The 20,568-nt window shown below is 41.1% G+C and overlaps 1 protein-coding gene across 2 annotated transcripts in view; it reads right to left on the reverse strand.

The window, feature by feature from the left end:
• The window catches only part of vgll4b (vestigial-like family member 4b), a 44,553-nt gene extending 26,150 nt beyond the window's left edge, over positions 1-18,403 (reverse strand). The window contains exons 1-2 of one of the 2 annotated variants that reach the window (XM_017450503.3): positions 18,197-18,403; positions 16,352-16,428 (exon numbers count right to left, since the gene is read on the reverse strand). In XM_017450503.3, coding sequence (XP_017305992.1) covers positions 16,352-16,415 — 64 coding nt within the window. In that variant the 5' untranslated portion in view covers positions 16,416-16,428; positions 18,197-18,403. Of the gene's footprint in view, positions 1-16,351; positions 16,432-18,196 lie in introns of both variants that reach the window. The other variant, XM_017450502.3, reaches the window with a different exon arrangement.
• Between the last annotated feature and the right edge of the window lie 2,165 nt (positions 18,404-20,568).

A 20,568-nucleotide genomic window follows, 5' to 3' on the forward strand; every position in this document is an offset into this window, starting at 1 on the left:
GTGCTAGAAGGGCTGGTTTGAGAATTTCAGTAACTTTTTCAAACACGCACAGAACAATCTTTAGAGTTTAAACAGAATGGTGCGAAAACCAAAAAAAAAAAAAAAACATCCAGTGAGTGGCAGTTCTATGGGCGGTAACGCCTTGTTAATGAAAAATGCCAGAGGAGAATGCCGACCGGTTCGAGCTTATGGTTCAAACTCATATAGCCACTCTTTACAACCATGGTGAGTAGAAAAGCATAATCTGCTACTTATGCCTCCATGAATAAGGTATTATTCATCTCACTTTAAGTCACACCATCCATGAAGTAATGCTATTGTCTGTAGGTAATTATACCAATGAAATATTTCATATTTGGAAATAATGACTGACCTAGTAATTACGCATGTACTCGCATGCAAATATTACAACAGTGTACTAAGGACAAGTAATATTCACCGTGTCATAAAGACACTAAACAGCTCGACTGATTGTAAACAGTGGAGTAAAGCGAATGTTTATCCTGACCCTTTCCGCACTCCGGACCTGCCTGATCTGTTTGGATGCCTTTGGATGGAGCTCTCATCAACTGGAGGCTACAGACTGGAGCTTGCTGAGGACGGTACCGCTTGAAGTACTATGGAAATGGTTTTGGACCTCAATTCCACATGGACGTTCTCGCTGTGGTTGCTGGGACTACGGTTGCAGCGATGGCCTCGGGACTGTAATTACAACATGCAGTTTTGCGCTCGGGTCTCCGTTAGTGAACAGTGGACTAGTTCTTCATGTAAGACTTCATGTAAAAACCATAACGAACTCCCCTTTACTTTCACACTATCCGTTGTTACACAGATGTGGACGGGTTCCCTTCCGAGTCCGGTTCCTCTCAAGTTTCTTCCTCATATCGTCTTGGGGAGTTTTTCGTCGCCATCGGCTTACTCAATAGGGATTTTTCGCACGCTGAAAATCTGTATCCTGTACAGGTACCTTAAAATCTGTACCCAGAAAAAAAATATGTTTCTGTAAAGCTGCTTTGAGACAACATCCGTTGATAAAAGCGCTATACAAATAAAATCGGATTGAATTAAAGCCTTTCCAGTGGTCGTTCAGCGATGGAATGAATTTCCCAGCTTTCAATCACACTGCAGATTCACTCTCCACGTTCACGCCCGAAGACGCAGCTCTTACTGGAGCACTTGAATGTTTTGATGCATAAAACCTATCCAACTCGAGTCTCTCTATTAGATTACTGTTTAAGGTAAGCCCATGTTTATCATAATCTCTCCTGCTACTCTGTTGCTTTTACTGCATGTACTACTAACGTAGCTCTGAAACTACAAATGATTGTCTTGATACAGCATTGTGAATGGTGTGACTGGTGTTTGGGGCACTGCCGAGTACTAGCACCTGCTCCGCCTCGTGTGTTTATTTGTAAAACAAACAAACTTGTCACGGTTGTTTTGGGTCAGCCACTGGACCGTCACTCCTTCAGTCAAAATAAATGCATGTAAATTATAAACCTCCTTCTGATTTCCCACGGTGAAAGAGACTTGCGATGTGATTCTGGTGCTGTAGTTTTGTTATTTCCGTGAGAAGTTAGCGGCTGGTGCTGCCCTGATGTCACAGGGGGACTTTGATAGCACAGTTACAATGGTGTTTAATAGGAGAAAAACATATCAACAAACTCAAACAGAAGGGATAACGGTCAGGGTTCACGCTTAGCTCCTAAACACACAAGAGCAGGGACGCGTGTTCTTGTTCACCGTTTTTCGTATTAATGACAACAACTCGGGTATAGTGGAGACCGGACTCGGTGCTCCAGAATGCAATGCTCCTATACGACACTCGTACTGGACCAGATATAGATCTCCGAGACGCAGATGTTGGCGTCAGTATTTGAGCAGAGTGTACAGATGAGGAGGGGAGATCGCTGCAGACTCATGGACTAAATCTCTGCTGCACTGCTCTCCAAGTAAATGAAGCAAGGGATCAAATCCCACTGGCACGACTGACAGCAGTAGTCAAACTGCATTGTGGGTAATGTAGGAAACTGTTAAGCAAAGTGAAAATTGTATTCAACTGTTGCATTCAATTTGTTTTTCATTCTGACACTCGCAGTATTTTAGGCCCAACGTGCACTCACGTGAACCAGGAAATAGGTGCATTACTCTCCTGATTATTTCATTCAGTATGAAACTTTACACCCGGTTAACCTTTAACTGCCTTGGTGTAATCTCAGCCTCGGTGCAGACCAAAGTAGAACCAAAGGGGATTTATTCAAACCGATGCCATGCCTTTCATATGACCTCTCTCATCGCTGGGATTACAGCTCCGTCTCTAACTTGGCTCTCAATAGCAAAGGGGATTAAAGGTCTATTCACCCTGAGGCTGTAACCCCCCTGTGCAGTCCTCCAGTTCTCCCCGTCAGTTTGAAGGAAAACGTTCCTCATTGGCTTCAGAGAACCATTGTCTCGAGTTTCACAAACTCGGCACAAAGGCCACACCGGGTGTGAACAGTGGCTCCATTCAACGAGCTGCTTAACCCATTGTCTTCAATCATGGGTATTTTCCCCTTGGATGCAGCAGCAGACCAAGGCTGAAGGTTTTTGGTTCCAAAGACGGACTACCATACACACCCAGTCCAACTACTAAATTATGGTCAACCAGCTCTACCCCAGGGTTGAAGTACAGAAAACAGAAAGAGTCAATTATCCACCCGAAACACACAACCATTCTCAGCAAGAGGATTTGGGACGCAGCCCTTTGCATACACGTTACTCATTCCCACCCTCTTCTCTGCTCATGATCCAAAGCCTTTACAGACACTGTGCAAATAATATGGGATAAAATCAAGGCTGGTTTTTTTTTTTTTTTATTCTTTTCCATGGGAAAACTTTTCCTACTAATTTATATCACCAACCAGATAAATAAACGAAAACAAAGAGGATGCCATAAACCATAGCCGAATGATCCAACGATCTATTATTATTGTGAAAAAAAAACAACAAAAAACAACTGGTGTGTAAAAATAAATCAGACTGACGGTTAATAAGCTGGAAAGGTGAGAGTTTCCTGTAACGCTGATACTTTTAAAGTAGTTATTTCCACATCCTCATCATCATCCACGAGTTAACAGGAGCCCTACCCCACATTCTGAACAAAGTTGGTCACACATCATTCAGAGGCTAGTAAATCGAATTGTAGCAGACCCAGTGGTGTTTATTGGTAAATACTGAATTAATTGGCAATGCCCCAGAGTATGCTACGATATGATTTGGTCTAATTGTTGCCTCATGAATTTAGACAGTATAGTAGAGACTTAAAAATACAACAGTTCATCCGATATTGAGAACTCATCCAGAGGTGAGATATTTTTTAAAGAAATTTTTCACTTCAGGTCATTTCCAGAATACAACAAACATGTGACAAAACATCAGGCATTTCCATATTTTCCAGATTCTCTGTTACTGACTCAATGTAGACCACTTATGCAAGTTGCAAAGCTTCTACATAATTTGGAAAACTTAGGAGGTCAATCACAAGTTTCAGAGCAAGACGTGTTCCCTACTCAATGTTAGAGCCTGGTGACAGTATTTTACTTTATATGTTCAAATAAAAAAAAGTAGTCAATTAAAAATGGAAGGAAGGATATATGAGAAAGAGAGGGAGGGAGGGAGGGAGGAAGGAAGAGACAGAGGGCGCTTCTCAATATTCAAACTGATGCTGTGGATCAGGTGGTAGAGCGGGTCGTCCACTAATCGTAGGGTTGGCGGTTCTATTCCCGGCCCGCGTGACTCCACATGCCGAAGTGTCCTTGGGCAAGAAACTGAACCTCGAGGTGCTCCCGATGGCAAGTTAGCGCCTTGCATGGCAGCTCTGCTACCACTGGTGTGCGAGTGTATGGGTGAATGAGAACCAGTGTAAAGTGTTTTGGAAGCGCCATGGTTAAAAAAAGCGCCGTACAAGTGCAGACCATTTACCATTTCTCATTTCTCGTTTCCTTGCTCCTCCGTCCTCCAGCCCGTGTCCCGGAAATCAATCGACGTCAACCATCTTGAACGACATATCGAGTCTCTAATTGCAGAGCAAGGAGACGAGGAACGAGGAAGCCTTCCGAAGAGCTACACAGGTGTATCCTATGCGTGTTTCTTGTCGAAAAACCTTACGCACGTATAAATTCCCCTCCTCCTTTCCATCTGCCACAGTCTCAAACAAAAAGTCCTTTAACGATGTGATGGAATTTTGTGTGAAATAATTCAATGACAATAATAATAATAATAATAAACTTACAGTGAGTATTGTAATTAAACGATCCTTGCATGTTGGATACGTAAAGCTGCACAAAAGATGCGATCATTTATGTAGTTTATTAATTCATTGTTGAATAACCCAGACATTTCACACACGATCGGTGCATTTTGCTCCATTAAGAATGTTCCCATTAACCAAACTGCAAAAGCATAATGGCAGATCCCTGAAGCGCAGTGAGGTCATCCAACTGAGCGCAATCATTACTAATTGACGTCGTTTGAAGTGGCGCTTGAGAGAGCGAGGATATTCCATTTGACTTACTTCGATTCCTCTCTGCTCACATCCTGAGGGGGTGGAGCTAAGACGGGAGGAAAGGAAATGAGGATGCACAAATAAGAAATATGTAGTGGGCAGGAGGGCGAGGGCGAGAGAGAGAGAGAGAGAGAAAGAGATGGAAAAAAAAAAACACTTTTGAATAAAATGGAATATTTATTCTGACACCCTTGGCATTACTTTTTAGCCTAGATTGATCCGACACACTAGTTTTACATGTGCGCAAGCACATAACTGCACTCTGGATTTCACGGCCTTGGGAATTTGTTTTCTAGCAAATGCATAGAGCCAATTAAAGAAACAACACAACTACAGTTTTAACAGTTGAACACAGTATTTTGTTCTGTGGTTGTGAAAATGATCATGGAATTCATTCGTTTATGTTCGTGTAGATTCAGAGTTGTGTGTGATGACTCAACACTATTACACACCATTATTGGTGTGTCTTGTTTTGATGGAAAAAAGTCAACATACTGAAGTCACAACCAGGGGCGTTATCTGGACTGTTAATCATCTGGGGCTGAACCCGGATTCATCTCCATGCATTTGTTCCAGCTCGGCTAGTAGCCCAAGTTTTGTTTTATGGAAGCTGAGGTAACTTAGCGGTCAACGTGTGACATGATCAGGAAAAGTCGGATTTATCATAACACTTGCCTCGGGTGTCGTCGCTGTTTGCAGGATTACCAGCCTGATAAAATATTAAAACTTTTCCAACTAGGCTAGTTTGGTGTCGCTAACCACGGGGAGGCACAACTAAGCTATGGGTTTTGCTGATACAGTGTACATTATCTGTCCTTATGCTCTGCTCATATCATGTTCATGTAAACTGGAACTCATATAGACATTTACACGCCTTGTTTCAGTTCCAACCTCTTTACTAGCGTTTGGCAGAATTGAGAGACTGTCGGCCAATAAGACCCGAGTGTTTTTTTCTTGTAAACCCTGTCCGATTGGTCTCGCCTCCGTTCACTGAAGATATAAAATTACAACACCGCTGTCTTCTATTACTGACGTTCAGGTACGTAGTGACAAACCGCTCAAATTATTCTGGGCTAAAGAAAAAAATAAAATAAATAAATCTTCAGGGCTACAACCCCGAATGCCGAGGCCAGGTTACGCCCCTGGTCACAACACTCAGGCCATTTCACTTAAAAAAAATCCTTCCACCCATGCTTCTGTCCGACTACGTACCAGGGATTCTTTCACCGACATACATGCTGGCGAGACAGGAGTGCAGTTAGTGACGACACGATAAGTCATATTTACTATTCTTGTGACCTTAACTGAGCAATGTTTCAAGCAATGACACAAGTGCGACTGTACAAAACTCTGCTGAATGCTTTTCATTCCGATTGGTCAGGAGGTGATCACCTTCCGACAGGAATGTCGGCTGCAATAAATCCCAGGTTTATATTAATGTTAATAAACAGATTTTAAAAACAAGTATTTATAAAAAAGTATTCTCGATATTGTGGACGTTCCGGCAAGTCGACGTTTATTTAACGTTTCTGGAAGGAGTCTCCAGTGTCGGCGCTTCCGAACGGTCAGATGTGAAGCCGTCCCTTTCATGTTCTTTTCTTTCAGCAAAGCCAGATGTGATGGACCAGCTTCATGAAGTTGAAGGACACTGGACTGCTCAGTAACTTCCTCCTACACAATTCTGACAAGACGAAAATACTTCTACTGGGACCACAGGCAGCTAGAAGCACGCTTTCTAATTACATAGTAACGCTGGATGGCCGTTCAGTTACATCATGCACAGCTGTGAAAGACCTTGGTGTGATTATTAACTCCAGTGTTTCATTTGAAACTCATGTAGATGATATTACTAAACTAGCTTTATTTCATCTCAGAAATATTGCTAAGAAATATAATGTCATTACAATGCAGAAAAACTTGCTTTTGTTATGTTCCAATAGGCACGTAAACAAGTTCCAGTTCGTCCAGAACGCAGCTGATAAAGCACTGAATTGCCTCATGCTGCAGCACCTGAGCAAACTTCTGGTCTTTTATGATCTGCCATGTCTGCTTCAATCAATTCAAATCTCCTACAAAAAGCACCACAGTTCTGGAACAGCCTTCAGGTTAGTGTCCGGGACCCGGATACAGTCTCGGTGTTTACGTCTGGGCTGAAATTAGTCAAGTTTTTTGTCAATATGATTTCCACTCGGGTAAAAAGATGAGAGTTCATGGGAATAGAGAGTTTTAGTAAACTGGATGTTTGGATACGGTCGTCTCCCGTACGCTCATGCATTCACACAGGTTTGTGGTTAACAGTGGAGTAGATTAGCACTTTATACCCCAGGATGTCCCCACGCACATCCCTTTAACCATATCAGGACTCATAACTCATCATATATATATATATATATATATATATATATATATATATATATATATATATATATATATATATATATATATATATATATATATATATAATTGAAGTATTATAGGCAACCAAAGCACCTTTAGTGTTTATAAACCCCGCCCCCCCACCCATGAGTCACTCTTACAGATGACTTCAAAATGACTCAAACACTACGGGTGAATTGGCCTGGTGTCTCACTATACTTTTTTTTTTTTTTTTTGCCGCATCATCATTCTTTTCCTTAGCATTTTTCACAATATTTCAGCAACATGCATAAAATTCATGTTGGAAATCAAAATGGTAATAAATAAATAAATAAATAAAAATTTACAAAAATCCTGTCAAACACCCCTTTAATAAATAAATAAATAAATAAATAAATAAATAAATAAATAAAATCATTCATCCAATGTCTTCACCCCTTAAAGCATTTTTTAAGTCACAAAACATCAGTTTGCTTGAAGCAAAAATATCTACTTATCTTTGTACTCAAAAACAAATAAAATAAATAAATATTCGACGTCAATCCTGGTAACTGAAACGGTCAGACCATTACGCCGAATACTTTGGACAACTGATATTCTTTATTCAAACGCGGTCATTTTTTTCGGCCAGCTGTCCCGTGTTCCTCAATAATCTTTGTAATGGACTGAAAATAAACTGTGCACTCTTGACTCACAATTGTGTGCTTGCTATTCTCCCTTCACCTTTCATCCTCTGACCTTTCCTCCAAGACCTTGAGGTCATCAGTGTCCATGGTTTAGTAGTGAACCCCCTAAATGTCCACTCACCAGTGCTGCACCGGCTCGGGGACATTCTATAATCTGAAATGACATCAGAATTTGTATAGGAGATGTTTTTATCCGGTGAAGAATACGATCTACACGCGACAGCTCTGTGGCAGTGGCTGTCTGCTAGGGATTTGAACTCACAACCTTATGGTCCCTACGACAGAACATTAACTGCTGCTCTACCACCAGCTTTAAACTTTTATCCATTCATCCAAAATATTTAACTGCTTTTTTTGGAGACTCTCCTGGAGAGGTGCTGGACATCTGACAGAACCTGACGATGGAAAGGGGCAGAGGAAAAATAAATAAATAAATAAATAAATAACAATAATAATAATGGGCAACAGACCACATTTCTGGTGCTCCTCATAAACTCAGGTTTATTGAAGCTTCATGGCAGTGTTTGGTAGGAACTGAATGACAGCTGTTCTTCTGAAGATCATGGTGGATTTAACGTGTAGCTGTAATCAAAAGCATTCCATGTACCATCACGTCACATCCAGCTCATGAAGGTCTTGCTAATAGCATGATCTGTGCTTCTGAGGTAGTAGATCGGTGGTGCATCCTAATACCTGATGAACTAATGGCCCTCCATCTTCTTCAGTTACTTTACAGGCCGGAGATGGTCTAGAACCTGGCCTGTACTATAAAATGCTATCACATTAACCACTACTGTTAGGATATGTGATGGCAAAGTCAAACTGCTGTGCGCGCGCGCACACAAACACACACGAATATAGCCCTAATCTACTAAATACAAACATTAACCATTTCTACAAAGTTCCGTTTACCCCACTTCCTGTGACGTTGACTCTGTGGACCCAATTCTTTAAAAAAATGGTGGTTTAATCATATAGCTGTACGACAGTGTACCACTCGTAAATAGTTCTCATCAACATCATGCGGTTCTGGTATCGAATATCTTGTACACGCGATGCGAGAGCACCACTATCTTCTAGCCAAAACACTGGCCAAAATACAGTGTTAGAAAATACATGCGAATTAGCTAGCTAGCATGCCATACTTTATACCTGCCATCACTTTTAGGTCTCGTCAATAAGGTTTCCAGGCCACCAAAACAATTAACTGGGCAGAGACCATTTTTACTTTTAGGTTTTTACGTACCTGGAGCATTAGCTAATAAAGATATTATTTTCCCACCCCGTAAAGACATCGACAAACCACCAAATGGTACGAACGATCCGTTCGTACAACAGACGTAATTCATTTTTTCCATGAATATGCCTTGTAATATACCCACCTGGAATAAATATGACTAATGCCCCTACGCTGTGAATCTCCTGGCAACCTGGTAACATCAGACGCATGTGGACTTGGGACAAGCCAAAACATAAGAAGCTTAACACAGCACGGCGGTGAGGCATGCGTCTTACACAAATCACAAATCTCACAAAGGAAACGGTGAGCAATTACGGACACGTCTGTCCTCTGGGAGCTGCCGGCGTGTCGGGGCAGTCTGCTGAGACGATGACAAAGAGCGTGCATCAATCTTTCATGAAGAAGAAGGGGAAGAAACGTCCCAGAGGCCCAAAGGTCGACTTCCTGTTTGGGACTAGGCAGCAGGTGCTGGTAGAAGCAGTGCTCTGGCAAAGCGCACGCTTTGTAAAGGCATGGCGGTCTGGCTCATTGTTTAACCCACCTCCTGTTGGCATGAAGCCCTCCATGCTGAAGGTGAAACCTGAGCCAGCTGCTCTGCTGTGTCAACATTGAGCAGACCCGAGTTTCTTGTATCTGTTGTTAGATTTTTACAGCAATAAAGTTGTACAATGTGTTGGAAAATACTCAATATATCTTCATCTCTGTAATTGCCAACATAAACAAAACAAAACAAAACAAAACAAAAAAAAGAATAGGACGTGGTGTCCTGTAACACCACTTTTTAGTCTCAGATTTACAACGCCTTTATTCCACATTGATAAAGTGATCTGAACGCCGTCTGTGCACTAGAACTCTGAAAATTATGCTTCAAAAGGAATACAGCCAAGCAGACTGTGCATTTTCGGAGAATTTACACCAGGTTAGGTGAACATTATTTCATTGACATGTATAAAGAAGTTGTACTATATGGACCGGACGTATCTAGACAGTGGAAATGACTGAGGATTTTCCACAACAAATTTCCTGATTAACAACCTCGAAGATCGAGCCGTAGATTTTATATCGTGCGAGAGTCGGTATGTTTACACGGACAACAATAATCCGATATTAACCCGATTAAGACGATGCTCTGATTAATAACTAGCATGTAAACAGCAGTGTTTTATTACCTTAATCCGATTAAGGTCATACTCGAAGTAAACACAAATAGAATGAAGACGTGTGGAGTATTCCCGTTTTAGTCGCATTATCGACGTGTATTATAGACATGTACACACCTTAATCACACTATTAACGTCGTGTGAGAGTTTTCACCGCATTTTGCGACAGGGCACATGTGTGCATGGCGGCGCTCAACTGTTTTATGGTGAACAAGACAGCACGGCTGCGTCCTACTATACAGTAGGCGAGATGCATGTATTTCTATATACTATATAGACGGTAAGTACGCGGTTTGGGACGCAGCCCACGGCTTCAAGCGGTCGTCTATTAGCACGTACAGCATTACAAATAATTAACCGCGCTTGAAGCGTTCGTAAAATTAAAAATGAAAACCCCAAACTGTATACGGTCCCATAACGAAGACCAACTGTATGTCGATACGTGAAATTCTGGAAGGAACGTCGGATGGCGTGGCGCCGTGACGTAATGACCTGTGCTGTTAATCGGACTATGTTCTATAACATGTACGACGGGAACATGAAATGAATATTCTAAAAGAAACCTTAATCACGATATTGTCTTATTCAGAATAAGGTCAGTGATTAGATTACTGCTGTCCGTGTAAACGTAGTCACTGCGATCGTTACAAATCTTTAAACACGGTGTACTTTAAAACTGCAAGATTTAACTGACAAATAGTTAACCACAAGCTAAAATCTTTCCATCCTGCTTCCATCTTTTCTGGCAACGTAACTGGAACAGACCCAAGACTATCATTTCCAACAACTGGGAAACTGCTAATGGTGTAACGGATTTCACTTGCCCCATCATCACAGTCTAAATCCTGCAAATACAACAGCCATCCATGGCGAGCAGTCCAAGAGAGCAAAACTGACTTTACTCGCTCCCTCTCTCCCACGTCAATCTGAGGAACACTAACCAATCACTGGCTCCTTTGAGCTCATGTATGGGGAAGAGGACAGTTAGTGTGTTCACCTTCACTCTGATGTAGCACAAGCGGCAGTTGGAAATGATGTAGAGGATGGCTTCCCGTGTCTCAGAGGAAGTCGGTATTAATACTCAGCCTCCCTGTTTGACAAGTAACCAAAAAATTGGGAGAAAACTAATATGGTAATATTTTACTGCAGTTACACGTGTTGTCTTTGTAGTTTGGCATAACTATACTCAGCACACACAAAAAAAGAAGAAGAAACGTCCCTTTTTCAGGAGACTGTATTTTAAAAGGTAATTTTGTAAAATCCAAATAAGCTTTACAGATCTTTATTGGAACGGGTTTAAACAATGTTTTTCAATGAACCATAAACAATTATTGCACATGCACCTGTGGAACAGTCCTTCAGACACCAACAGTTTACAGAAGGTAGGCGATTGCGGTCACAGTTACAATAAGTTCGGACACTAAAGAGACCTTTCTACTGACTCTGAAAAACACCAGACGAAAGATGTCTAGAGTTCCTGCTCGCCTGCGTGAACATGCCATAGACCTGCTGCAGGGAGGCATGAGGACTGCAGATGTGTTCAGAGCAATAAACTGCAATGTCTGTAACGTAAGACGCCTGAGACGGTGCTACAGGGAGACAGGAAGGACAGCTGATCGTCCTCGCAGTGGAAAATTACATGTAACCATGTGTCCCCCAGATGTGATGGAGAACTTGTAAATGCCTTGGTGGAAGAGTGGAGGAACATCTCACAGCAAGAACTGACCAATCTCATGCAGTCCATGAGGATGAGATGCACTGTAGTACTTAAAGCAGCTGGAGGACAGCAGATACTCACTGTTACTTTTAATATTGACCCCCCCTTTGTTCAGGGACTCATTATTCTATTTCTGTTCATCAAATGTCTGTGAAACTTGTTCAGTTTATGTCTCAGATGTTCAATGTTTTCATGTTAATACAAATGTGATGTGGTTAACATTACTGGTTTTGGTAATGTTGGAAATAAAAGCAGTTGAATGTGAGAGGCCTTTTTTTTTTTTTTTTGCTGAGTTTATATCAGAAATCTCCAACATAAATTCCAAGAGAACTCAATACTACAAACTGTACTAGCCTGGACAAAGGCAGTTATATACAGTGAGTAAATACCATGTTCGAGTCCTGTTAAAAGGCCGTATACGATTGGCCCAGGGGTGGAGTAAAACCGAGTAGCTTGGAAGATTTTTGCAGTCATTTCCAGCTCACCACCTGACTCGGATCAAAACAGCATAACCAGTTAAAAACCACTCCTTCCAGCTAGCTGCGCACGTTCTCGCTGAGTGTTGTTTCACAGCCATACTGTAGATCAGAGCCAAAAGTGCACGAGTGAGTCAAGGCCTCTCCCTCGAAATGTTCCAGCAGGCGAGAGCATTCCTACGATTCGTCTTAAAAGGAACCGAGGAAGAGCTTCAGTTGGGCTCCAGGCACGATTGTGAAAAACAGGTCAAGCACATTGTGCAAGGACAAAAGGACGACGCGCAAGCACAAGAAGAGTGACATCACATCGGTTCAAAACAACAACACAGTCAGTGAAGCAACTGAGGCGAGAAGGTTCAGGTCCTGACTCAGCGTCCGCTCCTAGCACGCTAGGGCTGCTCGGTTATGGCAAAAAGCATAATCACCATTAACTTTGGAAAAGTCATGCGTTTACTGAACTTTTATATTCAAAAAATAAATAAAACAAATTGTATTTTTAACAGTGGATTCCCGGGATTATAATTCAACCGGATCAAATTAGATCACTATGCCTCTACGTGTACTTTCCTTGTACTTATTCGAGCTTGAATAAGTAAGGAACATACATGTAGTGGCATAGTCATCTAAATTATTTCTATTTTCACAAACGAATATTGAATATTTTACAACAAATATCATTAAAAATAATGCCTTTATATGAAATTTCCGTGTTTTCCGCAGCTATTTTTATGGTGTCGATGTCTCTCTTGCATGCTAGGAGAGCACGTCATTTCAGAGAATCACATCGCCAGTAGAGATGGGCGATATCTTATCGTTTGTATTATACCGGTAGAAATTCTCCCCACAATAAGCATTAGTCTCCCCGTGATGATAACGATGAAGCCTAGTTGATGACGTATTTCTGCGCGCGACGGTCTGCGACCATATCGCCCGTCCCTAATCGCCAGAAATAAACTTTAAACCTCCTTATCCTATGGATTTCTGTCTCCTGGTTTAGATCGGCCTGTGGTTTCTAGAAAGAGCTCTAGAAAGGAAATGACCGTATTTAGACCCGATGTCATGACGCTAGAGGAAATGAGCCCAATGATAGCAAACGTCATTTCTTCCCCCGAACGGCCCTACTTTAAGCCTTATTCAGGTTGGATTAGTTTTACCTAAGGAGGTGGTAATGAAATTAAGACAGGAGATTCTCTGGGATTTTATTTTACATCACTCTATATTTCACTTTCTGTAAAATGGTCAGTAATAACTGCAGGTAATAACATCGCTTCTTGGTAAAGATTGTGTGGCGAAGTTGTTTTGCACGTTTGCTCTTCAGTATAGACACACTGCAGGAAGCGGTCCTTTCTATCGAAAACAAAACATAACAAAACCAAGCGCTGGCCTGGCTTCAAATGCAAAACAATTATATAATCGTTTATTTACATCAGTGGCCACCAACCCTCTTCCTTCCAGGGATCTACCTCCCTGAAGACTTCATCTCCAAAATCTAACATGCTCGTCTTAGTTGATCGAGAACGTCTTAAGGCGATGATCGGATGGTCAGGTGGGCACGATTATGGTTGGCGCTAAATTCCACAGGAAGGTAGATCTCCAGAAACAGGGTTGGTGACCACTGATTTAGATGTTTATTTATTTATAAAAATGTAAAAACACATAACTTTTAAAAAGTGCCACTGCCAGGGGTTTTAGGCGAGTTAGTAAGTTCCATATAATGGTCATGTGACCTGATCATGATCGGGCACAATACACGTAGCCGTGCCTCCGACAACAAGCGCTTATAACAAAGCTCAAAAGAACCGGTATTAAAACGTCGTTTACGTATGGAATTTGCAGTGTGACGATCATGCGTGCCTGTATCTCTTTGATCTATATCCCAAAGTTATCCCATCCAAATAGTGACACTGAAGCCCATTTTATGGGAAATATAATCGAAATGTCAATCTTTAATTGAATGAAGATTGTCTAGGCAAATGGTGCGTTATTCAGGTTCTCCAAACAGGATGTGCTGCATATTCGACCCGGTCTCTCACGGAGAGGAAATTCATTACAGTCGTAGCGCTGTGGCGCACAACATCGTTTAAGCGGGGCTTGAAAAATGTGCACTTTTTCCATCACTAGGTCTTGCACACCCAATCTCAATAATCCTAAATGCCTGCTGAGCAGGATTTGTGTCAGACTTAATCTAGGAAGGAATTTATTTGAGCGGTGAAATTGCAGGGTGATTAGAGAGAGATTGGTGACTGTAGAGTGACTGAATTGCTGTTGCAGACTGTCTGGAGGTCTGCGTGTTCCAGTTCAGGTTTTAATCATGTTACAACCCTGACTGAATATAGCTCTTCCTGGTCCGTGGTAGAACAGCGTTCGCGCCCTCACCTTGCCGCAGAACCTAGCTAGGAAACTAAACCGGTAACCTACTCGAACGTTGATGGCATTTTTCAGTATTTTCTTTAACAAGAGCAAAAGCTTAAAGGATTTTGCGTTGTGATTTACTGTACTAAAAAAAACAGCGTCCAGCTAGTTACTGAAGCAACATTATGCCGATGGAGGGGCAGTAATATCTGCACTGGTTGGGGTAAAAGAAAGCATGAGTGAATACATAGTATCCTCCACCGAATAAGCTGGAATATGCTAAAACTGCTATGCTAACTGGGATATGCTAGAAATGACCAGATCCTCCTTTTTCCCCCCTTCCCAGAAAGTCTTTGCTTTGTAGCAACTCATGTTCCCATGTTTGAGCACCATAAATTGGTGAGGTTAATGTTCAATTAATGTTCAACTGAATTAAGGAGTGAACTGTCTAGTTTGCCAGAAATAAAAATTCCATCCACTTCTGAACAGATGGCTGCAAAAAGCTGCATAATACACACAACCTACTGTATAGCAAACATTCGTTCATTCAGTAGCCATTTTTTGGTGGATGTGCAGACTACACCAAGAACACTCCAGATGGGACGACAGTCCATCGCAGGGCAACACGTACCCACACATTCACAGTCTGGAGGCCTGCGTGTAGGGGCAAAGATCTGCACTTTAAAGTGCTTTACACTTTTTCTCATTCTCACACTCACCAATGGTAGTAGAGCTGCCATGCAAGGCGCTATCTTGCCATCAGGAGCAACCTGGTGTTCAGTGTCTTGCATGTGGAATCATGTGGGCCAGGAATCAAACCGCTAACCCTACAATTACAGGACAACCCGCTCTACCACCTGAGACACAGCCACCATAAATCCACCAAAGCCAATCTGCCTACCAAAGAGGTGGGAGGAAACCAGAGAACCTGGATTTAAAAAAAAAATTCACAGGAACACACAGGGAGTTATAAGGTTACAACAATAGCTACACCACCCCTGTAGCAAACATATCACTCCACATTCTGATTGCAGTTTGCCTAGAAGTATATTAAAACTGCTTTTACAGTAAAAAATGTTTTCCCACAAGAATGTACCGAATTGTGTTCTGTACGGGTTTTTGACACACTTTACAGTCGCGTTTGATAAATCATCTGATCTCCCGTATCCGAACCACTTCCGGATTACAGACGAAGCTCCTTTTATGGGGGATTAATTCTTCTTCTCTCGTCTAGCGTTGGAACTCGGCCTTCCGCCATGCTTGTTCTCGTTCTACGTGCGAGATGCCCGCGTTGCGGTGCGTAAACATGTCATCAACAAGATCGTAGAAATCACGGGATGACAAATTCTCATCGTGGGGAGAAAACCGGTGTATATCATGGACAATACGACATGGCACAGCCCTACGTAGCACTTTGTAATCGTCCGAGATAACACGAAAAGTACTTTCGACATCACAGGAGAGTTCCAAATCAATTTTCAAGTATCTAGAGTTGGATGTTGATGGATATAAATTGTCCTCTAATTGGACCAAATGCATTCATGTTTATTGAACCACGTTGCACGGTAATAGTCATCTGAAGCTTCTGTTCACAGTACACACACACACCTGAATTAGAGATAGAGGCCCGGTGTTTATGTTGCATATCAGTATTGCAAAGTAATATCAATATACTGAAAAGCCAAAATAAGGGACATCATCCAAATAATAAAATCACGCCATGTGTACATGACTTCTGCACTTCATCCAAAAGCTACATTGTAATGAATGCTGAAAGTTACCTGCATGAAGCAGAACTTACGTTTTTCATCATCAGCGTGCACTAAAGATGCTGCTCGTGACAAAACATCCAAAGGTGTTTCCATCCTTGGCGAGACCCTGCTGGAAAACGATAAAGCTCCATGTGAACCCCCATGTGAAGAAATACAGGTGGGGGGGGGGGGGGGGGGGGGGGGGGTCTAAAACTTCAGCTATTTTTCCTTCATCTGGGCCGATCCAGTAGAAGCACAAACAGGGATTACGACAGCAGATTAGCGCTCCAAAATACTTCCATCTAAAGCCGGGTGCACACTGTGCGATTTTTAATAGTCCTTTGCGACTGTTGCTCGTCAGACTGTACGAACACGATCCCCGCTGTAAGCCACGTCACACTGTAGGATCTCGGTTGGCATTAATGTCGGACCGTACGACAGTCAAGACGCGAAAAACGGACGCACTCGCGTGCGAAGACTCGTACGGATTAGGAGAAGCCACATTACAGGACTGTGCGTCAAATCTTCCGACACTGACAGAATTTAATCAGAGGAAAAATTTGATTGCAACGGCTGTTAATCGGCTAACGGGGAACGCGTCAAACTAGCGTTCAGTCACTACAGATTTTGGCCGAGGATTATAGGAATCTTTTAGGATTCTTAAAATTTGACGGCCAAATCGTGGGCAAAATCGTACAGCGTGGGCCCGGCTTAATACGCATTTCCTCCCTTACAATAAACTAATTAAAATTGTCCCTTAAAACTTCTCTGTTATTTATTATATCATCAGTGTGTCATCAGTTATTTGTGATCGTTTGAGGCCAAAAAATTTTGGCCGCCGATTTTGCAGCGGATTTTTCTCTCTCGAAAATTTGCGATGAAATTTGCAGTCGTTTTGTGCTGTTTTTTTGTTTTGTTTTGTTTGTTTTTTGCAGAAAACTACTCGAATCTCGAAAACGTTTTGCATGATCTTTCGCGGTGATGTCTGCTGGTTAATGAGAGCTTTTAGCTGTGCTCGTGTTCGATGCGCGTGAATCGCAGAGTTCAGCTTTGGCTGAACGCGCGTTGTGATGACGTCACACGACGCGTCTTAGCTCGAATCTGCTATCTCGCAAAATCGTGGAGGGACTGATTTCTTCTCTCAGGCTTATCTATACTATAATCTGTCCTGTCGAGCTGCTTATTATTACATCTAGCTAGTTTTCGTATAGTAGAATTGTTTTGTTTATACATTTATTTTCAGTACATTTTAATGTTATTATTTTGATGCACTTTTTTTTCCCTATTATGCCTGAAGTGCAGCACTTTGGCACTTTTATATAAATACATTTGACTTGACTGCATCATTCAGAATAATAATTATGTTAATGTGTTAACGGTCACTCACTGGGATATTTACAGCTTCATTCTGTAAAACATTGCGAGAGTTCTAAACTCCTCGGTTTGTTCCACACACACACACACACACACACACACACACACACACACACATTCCTAAAATACCGCCTCAGTATTTACACGGGAAAAGGGAAGATAATGGAGTAAAACTAGACTCAATTAAACTTATTTAGCATGTGTAGAGATTAATTAACCATTCATATGTTATTTCTCCCTAAAATATGATCCAGTCTTCACTTTCACACAAAGATTTTTATTTATTTCATTTGAACTGGAACAACTTTTTTTTTTTTTTTTTTAATTTATTTGTTATTTTGTAATGTTATTTATACTATTTTAAATTCGTAGCGCCACGAAAACGCATGTGTGGAATACAATATTATCTTAAAACAGAAATGTTAAAGGTTAATCCCTCAGAGCTATCCAGCGCCACTGAAGACTCGGGCGCTTTACATGTAAACAAACTCCGTCCAATGTTGAACTGACTCACTACATACCACTTCGGAGCGCCACTTTGGAATTGTCCGACACCGCGAAACGTGCTGCTGTTTTACGGAAAGAAAGAAATGCCGGGGGGGGAAAAACATCCGCGAGTAGTTTGAACACGTTTCCACGGGAAAGAGCCAACCTGTGCTGCGACTATCCAAAGTTTCCGTGTGAGAAAAAAAAATACCCCAGCGAGGCGCAAGCGTTCTAGAAGAATGCTAGGAATGAGGGAATTCTCTTCCTGGCAGGTGGCGCGAGCGGAGATTTCTGATTGGCTGATCGTGGCCCAATGAGATCAGCATATATTATGCAAATTAGCCGATTACATCACATCCTAGTAACAGGTAGTCAGAAAGGGCGAGTGAGGGAGGGAGTGAGTGTGCGTGCGTGCGTGCGTGTGTGTGTGTGATGAGACTCATATCTCTGCTACATAGGTATCTCGTTGTTCACAAATAATCAGAAATTGAGAAGAGTTTGTAAAGATTCAGCAAAAAATCCTAGAACTGGTTCGCAAAAGTAAGATAATTCTTCATAAGATAAGATCAAATAAGATAAGATAAACTTTATTGATCCCACACTGGGGAAATTCCCTCGTTACAGCAGCTCAATTACACAAAAATAGATAAGAAAGAATACACACTAAATTGGCTAAAAGCAAAATGCACCTGCTCAGTGAGATGAAAATTTTGTAAACATATTCTGTAATTATATTCTATATTCTTCTCATGCTGCATCACACCCCCTATTATTTTCATTTAACCATATACGGTCTGACATGCATTATTCCTTACTTAACAGCAGCTCTGACAGTAGTGCCTCTGCAAGTCCCAGGTTTATATTAATACACTAATTGTAATACAGTGGATATAAACAGTCTACACACTCCTGTTAAAATGGCAGGTTTTTGTGATCTTAAAAAGGTTTGTTCCATCCTCAGTGTGAAACTACAACGTATAAAAATTAAGTGGAAAAACAATCAGAAACGTTTTAGGGGAAAAAATAGGAAAGATGAAAAAAGGTTACAACAAGTATGCACACCCTTTTAGAACTGGATTATAATTGGATGTGGTTGTGTTCAGAATGAAAAGTAATTATCATGCAGCTGTCATCAGTGAAGTTATTCTGATTAGCCCTGAATAAAGATCAGCTGTTTTTTGTAAGATCTTCTTGGTTTCATCTGACTTCTGGAGCCATGGTCTTCAGCCAGAACTGGGGCTTCTAACAAGATGGAGGGAATCATGAATTGCTATAAATACCAGTCAGTTTTAGTGAAAAACCTTCAGGTGTCTGCTAGTAATCTGAAGATGAAAATGAATTTCACCTCTCAGCCTGAATATGACCCAAAGCCTTCATCCAAATCAACAGAGGAATGGCTTAACCAAAAGATAAATGTTAATGTTATTGAATGACCGAGCCAGAGAACAGACCTGAATCCAACTAACAATCTGTTGTTGACGTGAAGCGGGTTTTTTAAGCAGTGGCACTGAAATGTAGGAATTTAGGAATGTAGGAAATGTAGCTATTAGCACAATCCTGAACAATCTACTGTATTTATAGGCTTTTTTTATACTAACCAGCTGCTGCTACATCAAACCCAGTTATTACACAATTATGCACCAAAAAAAATCTCATAATGAATATTAGTGACATGTATTATAAGACAAATATTCAGTCAATATTTAAGTGTACACTTGTGTCCTCTAGTGGTCAAAAAAAGATATATCAGTAACAATTTTAGATGAATGCATAGAATTTTTGTATAGAAAATGTATAGTATAAGTTATAATTTATATAATGTTTCTACTTATAATAGTATAATGCTATTACTCAATGAATAGTTGTTCTTGACTGAGTCAAGATGCTTCATTTCAAATCAGTTTTTTAATTTGATTTCTTTTCCTTTCCTTTCTTTCCATTTTCCCTCTCTCTGTTTTTTTTTTTTCATGAAGTTTATGTGGTTAAATCTTTTTTTTTTTTAAATCAACATGCCAGATAGAATCATATATAATAAAACTAATATTCAGGTTCACTTTTCTTCACTGAAAGAGAAGCACAAGCAGAGTTACAGAAGGACCGTCTCCATAAAGTGTCTCATCGTACCACAGTGTGTTCATTATTATCTGGTTTAGAAATATTCCAACATAATCTGTACTTCAAACTACTTTGATCTGCTTGACTATTTGACTACTAAGCCTAAAAGTCCAGTCATTTTTATGGCGGTTTTCCTTTTCTCTTGGTCCTTTAATAAGAAAAACTCAAGCAAAAACAATAAGGTTCCAGCACATTCAGTACTGTCACTGGCGGGGACTTCCCTCTCTTTATTAGGGGTCCAAGTACTGAATGTGTTGGAACCCTATTGTTTTTACTTGAGTTTTTCTTATCT

The sequence above is a fragment of the Ictalurus punctatus genome, chromosome 21 (genome assembly GCF_001660625.3).
Source record: "Ictalurus punctatus breed USDA103 chromosome 21, Coco_2.0, whole genome shotgun sequence".
NCBI classification, from domain to species: Eukaryota; Metazoa; Chordata; class Actinopteri; order Siluriformes; family Ictaluridae; genus Ictalurus; species Ictalurus punctatus.